Source organism: Hyla sarda, unplaced genomic scaffold, assembly GCF_029499605.1.
Source record: "Hyla sarda isolate aHylSar1 unplaced genomic scaffold, aHylSar1.hap1 scaffold_1457, whole genome shotgun sequence".
Lineage (NCBI taxonomy): Eukaryota > Metazoa > Chordata > Amphibia > Anura > Hylidae > Hyla > Hyla sarda.
The window spans coordinates 22,501-43,720 of NW_026608087.1; the positions used below are offsets into that span (position 1 = coordinate 22,501).

Below are 21,220 nucleotides of genomic sequence, written 5' to 3' on the forward strand. Positions count from 1 at the left end.
TGTTCACACTGAAGATGAGACGTATAGAGTACAGGCCGTGTTCACACTAAGGATGAGATTATAGAGTACGGTTCGTGTTCACACTGAGGATGAGACGTATAGAGTACGGGCCGTGTTCACACTAAGGATGAGACGTATAGAGTACGGGCCGTGTTCACACTGAGGATGAGACGTATAGAGTACGGGCCGTGTTCACACTGAGGATGAGAGACGTATAGATTACGGTTCGTGTTCACACTGAGGATGAGACGTATAGAGTACGGGCCGTGTTCACACTGAGGATGAGAGACGTATAGAGTACGGTTCGTGTTCACACTGAGGATGAGACGTATAGAGTACGGGCCGTGTTCACACTGAGGATGAGACGTATAGAGTACGGGCCGTGTTCACACTATGGATGAGACGTATAGAGTACGGGCCGTGTTCACACTGAGGATGAGACGTATAGAGTACGGGCCATGTTCACACGTAGGATGAGACGTATAGAGTACGGGCCGTGTTCACACTGAGGATGAGACGTATAGAGTACGGGCCGTGTTCACACTGAGGATGAGACGTATAGAGTACGGGCCGTGTTCACACTGAGGATGAGACGTATAGAGTACGGGCCGTGTTCACACTATGGATGAGACGTATAGAGTACGAGCCGTGTTCACACTATGGATGAGACGTATAGAGTACGGGCCGTGTTCACACTATGGATGAGACGTATAGAGTACGGGCCGTGTTCACACTATGGATGAGACGTATAGAGTACGGGCCGTGTTCACACTAAGGATGAGAGACATAGAGAGCACTGGCGCTGCTCTCTAGCGATCACTTTCAGGCAAAAGTCCAGAATTTTCTGTATCAAATAATTTTTATTGACACATTAAAATAAGATTATAAAAAGCAGACTGACAGTAAGCAGAACGTGTTTCGGAAGTAACTTCTCCCTTTTTCAATTGCAGAAAGATGCTGTCTGATGTTTGTCATGAAAAGGCTCTTTTAAATACAGTCATTTCTGGTGCCAAATAAAGAGGTCAGGGGTCAAGGTGCACTACGTGCTGGAACGGTCTACCTCAGGAACTGGTCACAGCAGGAACAATTAACAGCTTTAAAACAGGGTTAGATACATTCCTGGAACAAAATAACATTAATGCTTATGAAGAAATATAAAATCCCATCCCTTCCCCAATATCGCGCCGCACCCCTACCCCTTAATTCCCTGGTTGAACTTGATGGACATATGTCTTTTTTCGACCGTACTAACTATGTAACTATGTAACAAGACAAAGATTTAACAGCGCTTTTGCAAAATATTTGTACAAAAACTATACAATAAAACACATATATAAATAATTCATAGGGTAAAACGTAAAAAATATAAAATATGAGAATAAAGATGAGCTTGTCTAGGATTGTCCTGTATAGCCGAATGAGGCTGAGATATTTAGGAATGGAGCCGAGGCTTGGATGTGTAGTATTCCGTATTGTGTTTTGAATAGCCCGCTATTTCATTCATGAAAAGCGAGCGACCAATCACAATGTTTGTTCTCAGATTACGTCACCAGGGGTAATGCATGACTTTGCTTGAGTTTAGTTAGGTCACATGAATACTGGCCAATATCCATCTGTATAGACCCTTCTGATGTATTTGTATTTTTATGACCAATCGGGAACGGGCCGGCTCATGGATAGTAGCCAATCAGACAAGCGCCTACTCGAGTTCTTAAAGGGGTACTCTGGCGCTTAGACATCTTATCCCCTATCCTTTGGATAGGGGATAAGATGTCTAAGCGCCGGAGTACCCGTTTACTTCGGCGCATAAGATGCCTGATCGTGGGGGTCCCGTCGTACCCCGTTTTAATCATTCCCCGGAGCGTGTTCACTCCGGGTTTGATTACTGTCGATAATGGGGCCGGAGCATTGTGACGTCATGCTGCGCTCCCTCAATGCAAGCCTATGGGAGGGGGCGTGAGAGCTATCATGCCCCATCCGATAGGCTTGCATTGAGGGGGCAGAGCGGGACATCACATGAGGGCGGAGCCGTGATCGACAGTAACACGCTCCAGGGACTGATAATAACGGGGTGCGGCGTGCAGGATCACGGGGGTCTCCAGCGGCGGGACCCCAGCGATCAGGCATCTTATTCCCTATCCTTTGGATAGGGGATAAGATGTCTAAGCGCCGGACATACTTATAAAGGGCGGATATTGGCGCCGTCAAGGATATATGAACCAAACTATGTTGGCCAATCAGCCTGCTTGATTTCTAGAGCTTTCATTGGTGGATACAGTATCAAGCTGTGGCCAATAGAATTTATGTTGGCCGCTAGACAGTAGTCAATTGGAGGGCTGCCTACTTATATCGATACAATAAAATGTATGGAGAACATACATTTTTTTTGGAATTGCTATTTGCATATAATAAGCACTGTGAGGCTTCCTCAGATGTAGAATAGTGGTCCGGAGAGTGTGGGCTTCCAGATGTTGAGAAACTCGAGATGCTGTACTTTCAGAGGAGCGGATAAATATTATACTGTTTGTTCAATATATTCATTTAAGCCCCGTGGAACCAAAGTTTTGAGTTTTAAATATCCAAAGCTTTTCTCTCCTGCATAGCTGTGTATACCGTCGGTGGCAGGTGACTGGAATGTGCTCTATAGGTAGTGATGTAAACTGAGAAAAATAGCATTTATGCTGAATGGAGGCATGGCGGGACACACTATGCAGTGGATATCCTGTTTTAACATTGAAACGATGTTTATTGAGCTGGGTGCTCAGGGTCTGGGTGGTACGTCCCACATATTGGATGCCACATGTACACTCTAGCAGGTATATGACGTACGATGATTTACATGACATCATGGTTTTGATTTTGTATGTCTCTCCGGACGTTATTGATCCAAACTCCTTGCACCGATTTTTTTGATTCAGGCAGCACTTGCAGTTTGTAGAGCACCCGTTATTCCTTCATTCAATGCCACGGACTTTTTCGGGGCTTTCAGCTTACTTGGAGCCAAGACTTGTTTTTTCTAAAAGGAACCTGTGGACGTGGAGGTAATGTGTCTTTTAGAAAAGGATCCATCATCAAAATGCTCTAATGTGACTGTAAATTTTTCTTTATTGCTTTCTGGTCTGTAGAGTAGGTGGTTGGGCAGTTGTATGCATATCCATCAACCGTCTAGAAAAAGGTTTTAGTATTTATCTTTTTGTATTCATCGTATGACACTACATCCAGGAATTCAGCATGATTCATATACTGGGTGTGAGTGAACTGTACGTTCCAAGTGTTGCAATTAAGGGATGATAGGAAGTTGTTCAGGTCGGTGGTACCGGTGTCCCAGACGACATTTTCAGTGTGAACACGGCCCGTACTCTATACGTCTGTTCCTCAGTGTGAACACGGCCCGTACTCTATACATCTCATCCTCAGTGTGAACACGGCCCGTACTCTATACGTCTCATCCTCAGTGTGAACACGGCCCGTACTCTATACATCTCATCCTCAGTGTGAACACGGCCCGTACTCTATACGTCTCATCCTCAGTGTGAACACGGCCCGTACTCTATACGTCTCATCCTCAGTGTGAACACGGCCCGTACTCTATACGTCTCATCCTCAGTGTGAACACGGCCCGTACTCTATACGTCTCATCCTCAGTGTGAACACGGCCCGTACTCTATACGTCTGTTCCTCAGTGTGAACACGGCCCGTACTCTATACATCTCATCCTCAGTGTGAACACGGCCCGTACTCTATACGTCTCATCCTCAGTGTGAACACGGCCCGTACTCTATACGTCTCATCCTCAGTGTGAACACGGCCCGTACTCTATAGGTCTCATACTCAGTGTGCACACGGCCCGTACTCTATACGTCTCATCTTTAGTGTGAACACGGCCCGTACTCTATACGTCTCATCCTCAGTGTGAACACGGCCCGTACTCTATACGTCTCATCCTCAGGGTGAACACGGCCCGTACTCTATACGTCTCATCCTCAGTGTGAACACGGCCCGTACTCTATACGTCTCATCCTCAGTGTGAACACGGCCCGTACTCTATAGGTCTCATACTCAGTGTGAACACGGCCCGTACTCTATACGTCTCATCCTCAGTGTGAACACGGCCCGTACTCTATACGTCTCATCCTCAGTGTGAACACGGCCCGTACTCTATACGTCTCATCCTCAGTGTGAACACGGCCCGTACTCTATACGTCTCATCCTCAGTGTGAACACGGCCCGTACTCTATACGTCTGTTCCTCAGTGTGAACACGGCCCGTACTCTATACATCTCATCCTCAGTGTGAACACGGCCCGTACTCTATACGTCTCATCCTCAGTGTGAACACGGCCCGTACTCTATACGTCTCATCCTCAGTGTGAACACGGCCCGTACTATATACGTCTCTCATCCTCAGTGTGAACACGGCCCGTACTCTATACGTCTCATCTTCAGTGTGAACACGGCCCGTACTCTATACGTCTCATCCTCAGTGTGAACACGGCCCGTACTCTATAGGTCTCATACTCAGTGTGAACACGGCCCGTACTCTATACGTCTCATCCTCAGTGTGAACACGGCCGTACTCTATACGTCTCATCCTCAGTGTGAACACGGCCCGTACTCTATACGTCTCATCCTCAGTGTGAACACGGCCCGTACTCTATACGTCTCTCATCCTCAGTGTGAACACGGCCCGTACTCTATACGTCTCTCATCCTCAGTGTGAACACGGCCCGTACTCTATACGTCTCATCCTCAGTGTGAACACGGCCCGTACTCTATACGTCTCATCCTCAGTGTGAACACGGCCCGTACTCTATACGTCTCATCCTCAGTGTGAACACGGCCCGTACTCTATACGTCTGTTCCTCAGTATGAACACGGCCCGTACGCTATACGTCTCATCCTCAGTGTGAACACGGCCCGTACTATATACGTCTCTCATCCTCAGTGTGCACACGGCCCGTACTGTATAGGTCTCATCCTCAGTGTGAACACGGCCCGTACTATATACGTCTCTCATCCTCAGTGTGAACACGGCCCCTACTCTATACGTCTCATCCTCAGTGTGAACATGGCCCGTACTCTATAGGTCTCATCCTCAGTGTGAACACGGCCCCTACTCTATACGTCTCATCCTCAGTGTGAACATGGCCCGTACTCTATAGGTCTCATACTCAGTGTGAACACGGCCCGTACTCTATACGTCTCATCCTCAGTGTGAACACGGCCCGTACTCTATACGTCTCATCCTCAGTGTGAACACGGCCCGTACTCTATACGTCTCATCCTCAGTGTGAACACGGCCTGTACTCTATACGTCTCTCATCCTCAGTGTGAACACGGCCCGTACTCTATACGTCTCATCCTCAGTGTGAACACGGCCCGTACTCTATACGTCTCATCCTCAGTGTGAACACGGCCCGTACTATATACGTCTCATCCTCAGTGTGAACACGGCCCGTACTCTATACGTCTGGTCCTCAGTATGAACACGGCCCGTACGCTATACGTCTCATCCTCAGTGTGAACACGGCCCGTACTATATACGTCTCTCATCCTCAGTGTGCACACGGCCCCTACTCTATACGTCTCATTCTCAGTGTGAACACGGCCCGTACTATATACGTCTCTCATCCTCAGTGTGAACACGGCCCCTACTCTATACGTCTCATCCTCAGTGTGAACACGGCCCGTACTCTATAGGTCTCATCCTCAGTGTGAACACGGCCCGTACTATATACGTCTCTCATCCTCAGTGTGAACACGGCCCCTACTCTATACGTCTCATTCTCAGTGTGAACACGGCCCGTACTATATACGTCTCATCCTCAGTGTGAACACGGCCCGTACTCTATACGTCTCATCCTCAGTGTGAACACGGCCCGTACTCTATACATCTCATCCTCAGTGTGAACACGGCCCGTACTCTATACGTCTCTCATCCTCAGTGTGAACACGGCCCGTACTCTATACGTCTCATCCTCAGTGTGAACACGGCCCGTACTCTATACGTCTCATCCTCAGTGTGAACACGGCCCGTACTCTATACGTCTCATCCATAGTGTGAACACGGCCCGTACTCTATACGTCTCTCATCCTCAGTGTGAACACGGCCCGTACTCTATACGTCTCTCATCCTCAGTGTGAACACGGCCCGTACTCTATACGTCTCATCCATAGTGTGAACACGGCCCGTACTCTATACGTCTCATCCATAGTGTGAACACGGCCCGTACTCTATACGTCTCATCCATAGTGTGAACACGGCCCGTACTCTATACGTCTCATCCATAGTGTGAACACGGCCCGTACTCTATACGTCTCATCCTCAGTGTGAACACGGCCCGTACTCTATACGTCTCATCCTCAGTGTGAACACGGCCCGTACTCTATACGTCTCATCCTCAGTGTGAACACGGCCCGTACTCTATACGTCTCATCCATAGTGTGAACACGGCCCGTACTCTATACGTCTCATCATAGTGTGAACACGGCCCGTACTCTATACGTCTCATCCATAGTGTGAACACGGCCCGTACTCTATACGTCTCATCCATAGTGTGAACACGGCCCGTACTCTATACGTCTCATCCATAGTGTGAACACGGCCCGTACTCTATACGTCTCATCCATAGTGTGAACACGGCCCGTACTCTATACGTCTCATCCTCAGTGTGAACACGGCCCGTACTCTATACGTCTCATCCTCAGTGTGAACACGGCCCGTACTCTATACGTCTCATCCTCAGTGTGAACACGGCCCGTACTCTATCTCTATACGTCTCATCCATAGTGTGAACACGGCCCGTACTCTATACGTCTCATCCATAGTGTGAACACGGCCCGTACTCTATACGTCTCATCCATAGTGTGAACACGGCCCGTACTCTATACGTCTCATCCATAGTGTGAACACGGCCCGTACTCTATACGTCTCATCCTCAGTGTGAACACGGCCCGTATTCTATACGTCTCATCCTCAGTGTGAACACGGCCCGTACTCTATACGTCTCATCCATAGTGTGAACACGGCCCGTACTCTATACGTCTCTCATCTACACCCACCCCCACCCCAAATATATAGAAGTATTGTGAAGATCGGACTGTACCATTCACTTGGTGGGGGAGCTGAAAATCTTCTCACGTTTAGTTGCGGTCAGAGGAGAGCTGTGCTTTAGGTGACTGGATGAGGATGATGAGTGGTCGGAGTTTCCACTTCGCTTTCTTCTGTCTGCGCCCCATGATATCAGGTCTCACTTTCCTCTGCTCCCCCTCTTGTTGGGTTTGTGGTTTCACCCGAGCAGCTTCCGGTGCGCTCTCGGCGTTTCCGGTTTTGTGCGGGTGATAAAGCCTGAGAGAGCGCGGGGCCAGCGTCACCGGAAACCGCGACCCCCAGAACTGAGGCCCGAACACCGCCGCCCGGCTGAGGGGGATGCCCGGCCTGTGAGATCAGGTCCTCCTCCGCTCATGGCCGCCGACCAGGACAAGCTGGAAGGTCTTACATTCCCGGCCGCAGAGCCAAAGCCGGTGAGAGGGGAGGAGGAGGGATAACGGGAGAGGGGGGGGGGGAGGAGGAGGGATAACGGGAGAGGGGGGGGGGGAGGAGGAGGGATAACGGGAGAGGGGGGGGGGGAGGAGGAGGGATAACGGGAGAGGGGGGGGGGGGAGGAGGGATAACGGGAGAGGGGGGGGGGAGGAGAGGGATAACGGGAGAGGGGGGGGGAGGAGGAGGGATAACGGGAGAGGGGGGGGGGAGGAGGAGGGATAACGGGAGAGGGGGGGGGGGGAGGAGGAGGGGATAACGGGAGAGGGGGGGGGGAGGAGGAGGATAACGGGAGAGGGGGGGGGAGGAGGAGGGATAACGGGAGAGGGGGGGAGGAGGAGGGATAACGGGAGAGGGGGGGGGAGGAGGAGGGATAACGGGAGAGGGGGGGGGAGGAGGAGGGATAACGGGAGAGGGGGGGGGGAGGAGGAGGGATAACGGGAGAGGGCGGGGGAGGAGGAGGGATAACGGTGAGAGGGGGGGAGGAGGAGGGATAACGGGAGTGGGGGAGGGAGGGAGGAGGGATAACGGGAGTGAGTGGGGGGGGGGAGGAGGAGGAGGGATAACGGGAGTGGGGGGGGGGAGGAGGAGGAGGGATAACGGGAGGTGGGGGGGGAGGAGGAGAGGGATAACGGGAGTGGGGGGGGAGGAGGAGGAGGATAACGGGAGTGGGGGGGGAGGAGGAGGAGGAGGGATAACGGGAGTGGGGGGGGAGGAGGAGGAGGGATAACGGGAGTGGGGGGGGGAGGAGGAGGAGGGATAACGGGAGTGGGGGGGGAGGAGGAGAGGGATAACGGGAGTGGGGGGGGGAGGAGGAGGAGGGATAACGGGAGTGGGGGGGGAGGAGGAGGAGGGATAACGGGAGTGGGGGGGGGAGGAGGAGGAGGGATAACGGAGTGGGGGGGGGAGGAGGAGGAGGGATAACGGGAGTGGGGGGGAGGAGGAGGAGGGGATAACGGGAGTGGGGGGGGGAGGAGGAGGAGGATAACGGGGAGGAGTGGGGGGGGGAGGAGGAGGAGGGATAACGGGAGTGGGGGGGGGAGGAGGAGGAGGGATAACGGGAGTGGGGGGGGGGGAGGAGGAGGAGGGATAACGGGAGTGGGGGGGGAGGAGGAGGAGGGATAACGGGAGTGGGGGGGGAGGAGGAGGAGGGATAACGGGAGTGGGGGGGGGAGGAGGAGGAGGGATAACGGGAGTGGGGGGGGGAGGAGGGATAACGGGAGTGGGGGGGAGGAGGAGGGATAACGGGAGTGGGGGGGGAGGAGGAGGAGGGATAACGGGAGTGGGGGGGGGAGGAGGAGGAGGGATAACGGGAGTGGGGGGGGGAGGAGGAGGAGGGATAACGGGAGTGGGGGGGGGAGGAGGAGGAGGGATAACGGGAGTGGGGGGGGGAGGAGGAGGAGGATAACGGGAGTGGGGGGGGGGGAGGAGGAGGAGGGATAACGGGAGTGGGGGGGGGGAGGAGGAGGAGGGATAACGGGAGTGGGGGGGGGGGGAGGAGGAGGAGGGATAACGGGAGTGGGGGGGGGAGGAGGAGGAGGGATAACGGAGTGGGGGGGGGGAGGAGGAGGAGGGATAACGGGAGTGGGGGGGAGGAGGAGGAGGGATAACGGGAGTGGGGGGGGAGGAGGAGGAGGGATAACGGGAGTGGGGGGGGGGAGGAGGAGGAGGGATAACGGGAGTGGGGGGGGAGGAGGAGGAGGAGGGATAACGGGAGTGGGGGGGGGAGGAGGAGGAGGGGATAACGGGAGTGGGGGGGGGAGGAGGGAGGAGGAGGGATAACGGGAGTGGGGGGGGGGAGGAGGAGGAGGGGATAACGGGAGGGGGGGAGGAGGAGGGATAACGGGAGAGGGGGGGGGAGGAGGAGGGATAACGGGAGAGGGGGGGGGAGGAGGAGGGATAACGGGAGAGGGGGGGGGGGAGGAGGAGGGATAACGGGAGAGGGGGGGGGAGGAGGAGGGGATAACGGGAGTGGGGGGGAGGAGGAGGGATAACGGGAGAGGGGGGGGGAGGAGGAGGGATAACGGGAGAGGGGGGGGGAGGAGGAGGGATAACGGGAGAGGGGGGGGGAGGAGGAGGGATAACGGGAGAGGGGGGGGGAGGAGGAGGGATAACGGGAGGGGGGGAGGGATAACGGGAGGGGGGGGGAGGAGGAGGGATAACGGGAGAGGGGGGGAGGAGGAGGGATAACGGGAGGGGGGGGGAGGAGGAGGGATAACGGGAGGGGGGGAGGAGGAGGGATAACGGGAGAGGGGGGGGGGAGGGGGGGGATAACGGGAGAGGGGGGAGGAGAGGGATAACGGAGGGGGGGGGAGGAGGAGGGATAACGGGAGAGGGGGGGAGGAGGAGGGATAACGGGAGGGGGGGGAGGAGGAGGGATAACGGGAGGGGGGGGGGAGGAGAGGGATAACGGGAGGGGGGGGAGGAGGAGGGATGAGGGGGGAGGAGGAGGAGGGATAACGGGAGAGGGGGGAGGAGGAGGGATAACGGGAGAGGGGGGGGAGGAGAGGGATAACGGGAGAGGGGGGAGGAGGAGGGATAACGGAGAGGGGGAGGAGGAGGGATAACGGAGGGGGGGAGGAGGAGGGATAACGGGAGGGGGGGGAGGAGAGGATAACGGGGGAGGAGGAGGGATAACGGGAGAGGGGGGGGGAGGAGGAGGAATAACGGGAGAGGGGGGGGGAGGAGGAGGAGGGATAACGGGAGAGGGGGGGGGGAGGAGGAGGAGGGATAACGGGAGTGGGGGGGGGAGGAGGAGGAGGGATAACGGGAGTGGGGGGGGGGAGGAGGAGGAGGGATAACGGGAGTGGGGGGGGGGAGGAGGAGGAGGGATAACGGGAGTGGGGGGGGAGGAGGAGGAGGGATAACGGGAGTGGGGGGGGAGGAGGAGGAGGGATAACGGAGTGGGGGGGGAGGAGGAGGAGGGATAACGGGAGTGGGGGGGGAGGAGAGGAGGGATATTGGGAGTCGGGGGGGAGGAGGAGGAGAGGAGGGATAACGGGGGGGGAGGGAGGAGGAGGAGAGATAACGGGAGTGGGGGGGGAGGAGGAAGGATAACGGGAGTGGGGGGGGGGAGGGGGCATTTATTAGTTATTTTCGGGGTGGAGCTCAGGAGATGCCGATCCTGATAATATTCTGGTGACTAATCGCCATCACTAGGGGGCAGCTAAATGTAAACATTGAATCCTTACATGCGGAGCGCCCCCTGTAGGAGAAGCAATGATTGTAAGTTGGGGAGGGCTGTATATACACAAGTCATGTATCCGAGGCTCTGACATGGAGCATACGTGTGGTCACATGATGAGAGTCACATGACTGGTCTTCTGTATTTTCCAGGCATGCAGATGAAGAGCCCAGAGAAGAAACGCCGCAAGTCAAACACTCAGGTACGGAGACCAGGGGGTTGGGCAGAAGGTCAGCGGAGAGTAAAAGGACCGGTGAATGGCCAGTATCTGAAGGTTGGGACCGTCCTGTGTGTAGGATAGTCACCTCTGTCCCCCAGTACTACCCCTCCCCCAGCTCCGCTGTGCACAGGGGCCCCCCTACCGCCCCCTCATGTTATTATACAAAAGCCTGCAAGAAAAGTTAGGAGCCAGGATGGTGCATGTTACATACCGCTATGTGACGCCATATGATCAGCCATATTGTCCCCTCATCTCTCCCCGTGTCACACTTATTACTGTCCCCTCATCTCTCCCCGTGTCACACTTATTACTGTCCCCTCATCTGCCCATCAAACTTTTTATTGTCCCCTCATCCCCCCCCATGTGTCAGTCATTCGTGTCCCCTCATCTCCCTCCTTTGTGTGTCATTAGTCTCATAATTTTTGTTTGTTTTACTTACCCCCATGTCTGTTCCCACGCTGATCGCCCCCTCTGCCATAATACTGAAGTGCTGACCGTGGGCAGATCGGGGGATCAGCGCAGGAATTTTACTGTAACATCTAAGGGCCCCAGACTACACCGCGCATTTCTGTGTGACCATTGATAACCATGTAAGACTTGGAAATATGTGATATTAGAGGATAATAGGGTATTACATGGTGTGTGATATTAGAGGATAATAGGGTATTACATGGTGTGGGATATTAGAGGATAATAGGGTATTACATGATGTGTGATATTAGAGGATAATAGGGTATTACATGGTGTGGGATATTTAGAGGATAATAGGGTATTACATGGTGTGTGATATTAGAGGATAATAGGGTATTACATGGTGTGGGATATTAGAGGATAATAGGGTATTACATGGTGTGTGATATTAGAGGATAATAGGGTATTACATGGTGTGTGATATTAGAGGATAATAGGGTATTACATGGTGTGTGATATTAGAGGATAATAGGGTATTACATGGTGTGTGATATTAGAGGATAATAGGGTATTACATGGTGTGAGATATTAGAGGATAATAGGGTATTACATGGTGTGAGATATTAGAGGATAATAGGGTATTACATGGTGTGGGATATTAGAGGATAATAGGGTATTACATGGTGTGTGATATTAGAGGATAATAGGGTATTACATGGTGTGGGATATTAGAGGATAATAGGGTATTACATGGTGTGGGATATTAGAGGATAATAGGGTATTGACATGGTGTGTGATATTAGAGGATAATAGGGTATTACATGGTGTGTGATATTAGAGGATAATAGGGTATTACATGGTGTGGGATATTAGAGGATAATAGGGTATTACATGGTGTGGGATATTAGAGGATAATAGGGTATTACATGGTGTGTGATATTAGAGGATAATAGGGTATTACATGGTGTGTGATATTAGAGGATAATAGGGTATTACATGGTGTGTGATATTAGAGGATAATAGGGTATTACATGGTGTGTGATATTAGAGGATAATAGGGTATTACATGGTGTGTGATATTAGAGGATAATAGGTATTACATGGTGTGGGTAGGGAAGGGTATACATGGGGGGGGTGGGTGGTGATGTGTAGAGGAATGGTGGGGGAAGGGGTGTGAATTAGAGGATAATAGGGTATACATGGTGTGGATATAGAGGATAATAGGGTTATTACATGGTGATAGGGAAGGTGGATATTAGAGGATAATAGGGTGATTACATGGTGTGTGATATTAGAGGATAATAGGGTATTACATGGTGTGTGATATTAGAGGATAATAGGGTATTACATGGTGTGGGATATAGAGGATAATAGGGTATTACATGGTGTGGGATATTAGAAGGATAATAGGGTATTACATGGTGTGGGATATTAGAGGATAATAGGGTATTACATGGTGTGGGATATTAGAGGATAATAGGGTATTACATGGTGTGTGATATTAGAGGATAATAGGGTATTACATGGTGTGTGATATTAGAGGATAATAGGGTATTACATGGTGTGAGATATTAGAGGATAATAGGGTATTACATGGATGTGAGATATTAGAGGATAATAGGGTATTACATGGTGTGGGATATTAGAGGATAATAGGGTATTACATGATGTGTGATATTAGAGGATAAATAGGGTATTACATGGTGTGGGATATTAGAGGATAATAGGGTATTACATGGATGTGGGATATTAGAGGATAATAGGGTATTACATGGTGTGTGATATTAGAGGATAATAGGGTATTACATGGTGTGAGATATTAGAGGATAATAGGGTATTACATGGTGTGGGATATTAGAGGATAATAGGGTATTACATGGTGTGGGATATTAGAGGATAATAGGGTATTACATGTGTGGGATATTAGAGGATAATAGGGTATTACATGTGTGGGATATTAGAGGATAATAGGGTATTACATGGTGTGGGATATTAGAGGATAATAGGGTATTACATGTTGAGATATTAGAGGATAATAGGGTATTACATGGTGTGTGATATTAGAGGATAATAGGGTATTACATGGTGTGTGATATTAGAGGATAATAGGGTATTACATGGTGTGAATATTAGAGGATAATAGGGTATTACATGATGTGAGGATATTAGAGGATAATAGGGTATTACATGATGTGGATATTAGAGGATAATAGGGTATTACATGGTGTGGATATTAGAGGATAGAGGATAAGGGTATTACATGGTGTGGGATATTAGAGGATAATAGGGTATTACATGGTGTGGGATATTAGAGGATAATAGGGTATTACATGGTGTGTGATATTAGAGGATAATAGGGTATTACATGGTGTGAGATATTAGAGGATAATAGGGTATTACATGATTGTGGATATTAGAGGATTAGAGGATAATAGGGTATTACATGATGTGGGATATTAGAGGATAATAGGTATTACATGGTGTGGGATATTAGAGGATAATAGGTATTACATGGTGTGTGATATTAGAGGATAATAGGGTATTACATGGTGTGTGATATTAGAGGATAATAGGGTATTACATGGTGTGTGATATTAGAGGATAATAGGGTATTACATGGTGTTGTGATATTAGAGGATAATAGGGTATTACATGGTGTGTGATATTTAGAGGATAATAGGTGTAATTACATGATGGTTGGTGATATTAGAGATAGGGTATTACATGGTGTGGGATATTAGAGGATAATAGGGTATTACATGGTGTGTGATATTAGAGGATAATAGGGTATTACATGGTGTGTGATATTAGAGGATAATAGGGTATTACATGGTGTGTGATATTAGAGGATAATAGGGTATTACATGGTGTGTGATATTAGAGGATAATAGGGTATTACATGATGTGTGATATTAGAGGATAATAGGGTATTACATGATGTGTGATATTAGAGGATAATAGGGTATTACATGGTGTGTGATATTAGAGGATAATAGGGTATTACATGGTGTGTGATATTAGAGGATAATAGGGTATTACATGGTGTGGGATATTAGAGGATAATAGGGTATTACATGGTGTGGGATATTAGAGGATAATAGGGTATTACATGGTGTGTGATATTAGAGGATAATAGGGTATTACATGGTGTGTGATATTAGAGGATAATAGGGTATTACATGGTGTGGGATATTAGAGGATAATAGGGTATTACATGATGTGTGATATTAGAGGATAATAGGGTATTACATGGTGTGTGATATTAGAGGATAATAGGGTATTACATGGTGTGTGATATTAGAGGATAATAGGGTATTACATGGTGTGTGATATTAGAGGATAATAGGGTATTACATGGTGTGTGATATTAGAGGATAATAGGGTATTACATGGTGTGGGATATTAGAGGATAATAGGGTATTACATGATGTGTGATATTAGAGGATAATAGGGTATTACATGGTGTGGGATATTAGAGGATAATAGGGTATTACATGGTGTGTGATACTAGAGGATAATAGGGTATTACATGATGTGTGATATTAGAGGATAATAGGGTATTACATGGTGTGTGATATTAGAGGATTAGAGGATAATAGGGTATTACATGGTGTGTGATATTAGAGGATAATAGGGTATTACATGGTGTGTGATATTAGAGGATAATAGGGTATTAAATGGTTTGTGATATTAGAGGATAATAGGATATTAGAGGATAATAGGGTATTACATGATGTGTGATATTAGAGGATAATAGGGTATTACATGGTGTGTGATATTAGAGGATAATAGGGTATTACATGGTGTGTGATATTAGAGGATAATAGGGTATTACATGATGTGTGATATTAGAGGATAATAGGGTATTACATGGTGTGGGATATTAGAGGATAATAGGGTATTACATGATGTGTGATATTAGAGGATAATAGGGTATTACATGGTGTGTGATACTAGAGGAGAGGAAGGTGTTCTTGGGTGTATAGGGAAGGGTATTTGCAGAATAGAGAAGTGCTTATGGGTGTATAATGAGAGGTATTAGTAGTAGAGGAAGGTGCTCATGGATGTATAGGGAGTGGTATTAGCTGTAGAGGAAGGTGCTCATGGATGTATAGGGAGAGGTATTGGCTGTAGAGGGAGGTGCTCATGCCCCTGTACAGAGTTGCACTGATGAGACCTCACTTGGAGTATTGTGTGCAGTACTGCAGAGAGATCTCCAGAAGGATATAGCTACATTGTAGAGTTCAGAGAAGATACTAAACAAGTACATGGACTGAGGAGAAAGGTTCCAGGATCTTCTCATGTATAGAAGAAAGAGGAGACAGAGGAGAATATAGAGACTTTATATACATAGAGGGGAACACGACGGTATAGGAGGAGAGTAGATTTATATAGGAGGAAAACTCCACAAGAGGACAGTGTTATAAAGAGGGAGAGGTGTTACACCATGTAGTAATATCATATCCTCCAGTATCATACACCATGTAGTAATATCATATCCTCCAGTATCATACGCCATGTAATATTATATCCTCTAGTATCATACGCCATGTAATATTATATCCTCCAGTATCGTACAACATGTAATATTATATCCTCCAGTATCGTACAACATGTAATATTATATCCTCCAGTATCATACGCCATGTAATATTATATCCTCCAGCATCATACGCCATGTAATATTATATCCTCCAGTATCGTACAACATGTAATATTATATCCTCCAGTATCGTACAACATGTAATATTATATCCTCCAGTATCGTACACCATGTAATATTATATCCTCCAGTATCGCACAACATGTAATATTATATCCTCCAGTATCATAGACCAAGTAATATCCTATCCTCCAGTATCATACACCGTGTAATATCATATCCTCCAGTATCATACATCATGTAATATTATATCTTCCAGTATCGTACACCATGTAATATTATATCCTCCAGTATCGTACAACATGTAATATTATATCCTCCAGTATCGTACAACATGTAATATTATATCCTCCAGTATCATACGCCATGTAATATTATATCCTCCAGTATCGTACAACATGTAATATTATATCCTCCAGTATCGTACAACATGTAATATTATATCCTCCAGTATCGTACACCATGTAATATTATATCCTCCAGTATCGCACACCATGTAATATTATATCCTCCAGTATCGCACAACATGTAATATTATATCCTCCAGTATCATAGACCAAGTAATATCCTATCCTCCAGTATCATACACCGTGTAATAATATCATATCCTCCAGTATCATACATCATGTAATATTATATCTTCCAGTATCGTACACCATGTAATATTATATCCTCCAGTATCGTACACCATGTAATATTATATCCTCCAGTATCATACACCGTGTAATATCGTATCCTCCAGTATCATACACCGTGTAATAATATCATATCCTCCAGTATCATACATCATGTAATATTATATCCTTCAGTATCATACGTCATGTAATAATATTATATCCTCCAGTATCATATGCCATGTAATATATCCACCAGTATCATACACCATGTAATATCATATCCTCCAGTATCATACACCGTGTAATAATATACTCCGGTATCATACACCATGTAATAATCATATCCTCCAGTATCATACGCCATGTAATATTATGACATAAGATATATTATTACATGGCGTATGATACTGGAGGATATAATATTACATGACGTATGATACTGGAGGATATAATATTACATGGCGTATGATATGATATTATTACATGGCGTATGATACTGAAGGATATAATTTTTCAGAGGATATGATATTACATGGCGTATGATACTGGAGGATATAAAATTTCATGGCGTATGTTACTGGAGGATATAATATTACATGGTGTATGATACTGGAGGATATGATAGTATTACATGGTGTATGATACTGGAGGATGTAATATTTCATGGCGTATGATATTATTACATGGCGTATGATATTGGAGGATATGATATTACATGGCGTATGATACTGGAGGATAGGATATTACATGGTGTATGATACTGGAGGATATAATATTACATGGTGTATAATACTGGAGGATATAATATTACATGGTGTATGATACTGGAGGATATGATATTACATGGTGTATGATACTGGAGGATATGATATTACATGGTGTATGATACTGGAGGATATGATAATATTACATGGCGTATGATACTGGAGGATAGGATATTACATGGTGTATGATACTGGAGGATATAATATTACATGGTGTATAATACTGGAGGATATAATATTACATGGTGTATGATACTGGAGGATATGATATTACATGGTGTATGATACTGGAGGATATGATATTACATGGTGTATGATACTGGAGGATATGATAATATTACATGGCGTATGATACTGGAGGATATAATATTACATGGTGTATGATACTGGAGGATATATTACATGGCATATGATATTACATGGCCTATGATACTGGAGGATATGATATTACATGGTGTATGATACTGTAGGATATGATATTATTACATGGCGTATGATACTGGAGGATATGATATTACATGGCGTATGATACTGGAGGATATAATATTACATGGCGTATGATAGGATATAATATTACATGGCGTATGATATTGGAGGATATAATATTACATGGTGTATGATACTGGAGGATATAATACATGGTGTATGATACTGGAGGATATAATATTTCATGGCATATGATACTGGTGGATATGATAATATTACATGGTGTATAATACTGGAGGATATAATATTACATGGTGTATGATACTGGAGGATATAATATTACATGGTGTATGATACTGGAGGATATAATATTACATGGTGTATGATACTGGAGGATATAATATTACATGGTGTATGATACTGGAGGATATGATATTACATGGCGTAAGATACTGGAGGATATGATAATATTACATAGCGTATGATACTGGAGGATCTAATATTACATGGCGTATGATACTGGAGGATCTAATATTACATGGCATATGATACTGGAGGATATGATGATATCACATGGCGTATGATACTGGAGGATATGATGATATTACATGGCGTATGATACTGGAGGATATGATGATATTACATGGCGTATGATACTGGAGGATATTATTACATGGCGTATGATACTGGAGGATATTATTACATGGCGTATGATACTGGAGGATATGATATTACATGGCGTATGATACTGGATGATATTATTACATGGCGTATGATACTGGAGGATATGATATTACATGGCGTATGATACTGGAGGATATGATATTACATGGCGTATGATACTGGAGGATAATATTACATGGCGTATGATACTGGAGGATATGATATGATTACACGGTGTATGATACTGGAGGATATGATATTATTACATGGCGTATGATACTGGAGGATATGATATTATTACATGGCGTATGATACTGGAGGATATGATATTATTACATGGCGTATGATACTGGAGGATATGATATTATTACATGGCGTATGATACTGGAGGATATTATATGGCGTATGATACTGGAGGATATAATATTTCATGGCGTATGATACTGGAGGATATGATATTATTACATGATGTATGATACTGGAGGATATGATATTATTACATGGCGTATGATACTGGAGGATATGATATTATTACATGATGTATGATACTGGAGGATATGATATTATTACATGGCGTATGATACTGGAGGATATATTATTACATGGCGTATGATACTGGAGGATATGATATTATTACATGGCGTATGATACTCGAGGATATGATAATATTACATGGCGTATGATACTGGAGGATATGATAATATTACATGGCGTATGATACTGGAGGTTATTACGTTATTTCATGGTGGGTTTGTATGTGTGTGATACTGACCGCTCCTGGGATTTGGTGCATGAGTTGTACCCCCTGTGCTCCTCCTCCATCAGTTATTCAGTCTTCTCTTTTCTTCCTCAGGGCCCGGCCTACTCTCACCTCTCGGAGTTTGCCCTCCGCCTACCCCCATGGTGGATCATCTGGTGGCCTCTAATCCATTTGAAGATGACTTTGGGGCCCCGAAGGTGAATGCTGCCGGCTCTCCCTTCATGAACAACCCTGTGCCGTTTGGTAACTTCCGCATGCAGGGTGGCATGCCGCACCAGGTCCCTCCCGGTTATCCTGGGGGTCCGCAGCCGATGAGAAGACAGCCCCCACCCTTCCCTCCCAACCAGATGGGCCCTGGGTTTGGAATGCCTCAGAATCCCAATTATGTGCAACCAGGGAACATTAACTTTTCCAACCAGCCCTTCAACCAGGGCATGGGACAGAGCTTTAGCCCTCCGGCGGGCAGATGATGCAGGGGCCGGTTGGTGGGTTTGGCCCTATGATGTCACCCACCATGGGACAGCCTCCACGTGGGGACATGGGTCCGGGCCCCGGCCCTGTATTAACCTCCCCCAGTGGACCTCCATTCTCTCAGCGGTTTGGCTCTCCTGGTCATCCCTTTGGACAGGGGGCAATGCAGAGACCCAGCCTCCCTCCTAACAGCAGCCCCTTCGCTGGGACGGACCAGACCTTCCCACCAGGTGTGGAGGAGCACAGCAAAAACCTCAACCCTCCCAGCAGCACCTTCAGCCAGGAGCAGCACGTGGGCTCCCCGTCCGCCATCAACGGCAATCAGCAAAGCTTTACTCCAAACAGCGCCCCCCGGGGGAACAGCAGCACACCCGAGGTCAACAACATCCCCCCGCCCAGCAAACCCACTGGTTCCGGCCACCAGCCGCCCCCAGGCCTGGTCTACCCCTGCGGAGCATGTCGGAACGAGGTGAACGATGACCAGGATGCCATCTTGTGTGAGGCTTCATGTCAGAAGTGGTTCCATCGGGAGTGTACGGGGATGACTGAGAGCGCCTACAGTCTGCTGACCCGGGAGGCCTCTGCCGTGTGGGCCTGCGACTACTGCCTGAAAACTAAGGACATCCAGTCTGTGTACATACGAGAACCCATGGGCCAGCTGGTGGCTGCCAACGATGGCTGAGAGCACCCCCTGGACTGAGGTTATGTGTACAGGATAGACTGACCCCACGGGGAGGAGACGGCATCTGTGGCCATGTCCGGTCTCATGTGCCCTGTGTATATACAGCGTCCAGGACTGTGACCCCAAAGTACTGATCCGGGGCTGTGCGCGGCTGGCCCCACCAGTGGCTGATAACAGGGAGCAGGATGCTGTGGTCTTCCTTCTTAAGATCAGCACTTGTGGGGGTTTCTTGGCAGAAGATGTGCCCATGTCATTGCTTTGTGTGGCCTCCAGGGCGGCGCTCTGTAAATATCCCCTGTGCATGGGCTGCTCTGTTTTCTGTCATTCTACCTCATTGTAATAAGATACTACAGAAGACACGTGTGACCTGGGCGGCTCCTCATATCATATGCACTTAATAAAACCATTGCCCTGGTTTCCTTGTCTTTATCTGACGCCATTGTTATAAGGAGAGGTGGTGGTGGGCGTCTGCAGGCCGTATACCAGAGCCTAGAGCACAGGAAGGGATATATATATATTTTCCTGCACCGCCCCATCCTTCATAGCCTGCCTCTCAGTAGGTTTTCCATTCAGTTTTAGCAAGCAGAGGTTTTTTAGGAAGCAGTGAAGCCTGCGGTGTGTGAGGAGCGGGGCCCGGGCCCCTGTACAGGCACAGCTGCTCCGGAATATAAATAGCTCATGTCGCCAGAATATTAATAGCGTCCGGCTGCTCGTATTTAGTATGCAGCCGGGCCCCAACGCCACCACCTCAGGGCCTCCTATTCATGTCTGGGGGAGCAGCTCCTGACCATCCTCACAACCTCCCTGTCTTCAGTGGGCA

The 21,220-nt window shown here is 47.7% G+C and overlaps 1 protein-coding gene and 1 long non-coding RNA gene across 2 annotated transcripts; one reads left to right on the plus strand and one right to left on the minus strand.

Moving 5' to 3' along the window:
- Positions 1 to 810: 810 nt before the first annotated feature.
- LOC130308038 (uncharacterized) lies at positions 811 to 7,239 on the minus strand. The gene is made up of 3 exons (XR_008857104.1): positions 7,106 to 7,239; positions 2,840 to 3,027; positions 811 to 1,119 (listed from the first exon to the last, which is right to left on the minus strand). It is a non-coding gene; the product is annotated as an uncharacterized LOC130308038 (long non-coding RNA).
- An 81-nt stretch (positions 7,240 to 7,320) lies between these two features.
- LOC130308037 (pygopus homolog 2-like) lies at positions 7,321 to 20,815 on the plus strand. The gene is given in 6 exon segments (XM_056552210.1): positions 7,321 to 7,497; positions 7,500 to 7,523; positions 10,876 to 10,925; positions 19,341 to 19,368; positions 19,371 to 19,703; positions 19,706 to 20,815. Coding segments are annotated over 6 exon segments (1,164 nt in total). The 5' UTR covers positions 7,321 to 7,463; the 3' UTR covers positions 20,401 to 20,815.
- The last annotated feature ends 405 nt before the right edge of the window (positions 20,816 to 21,220 follow it).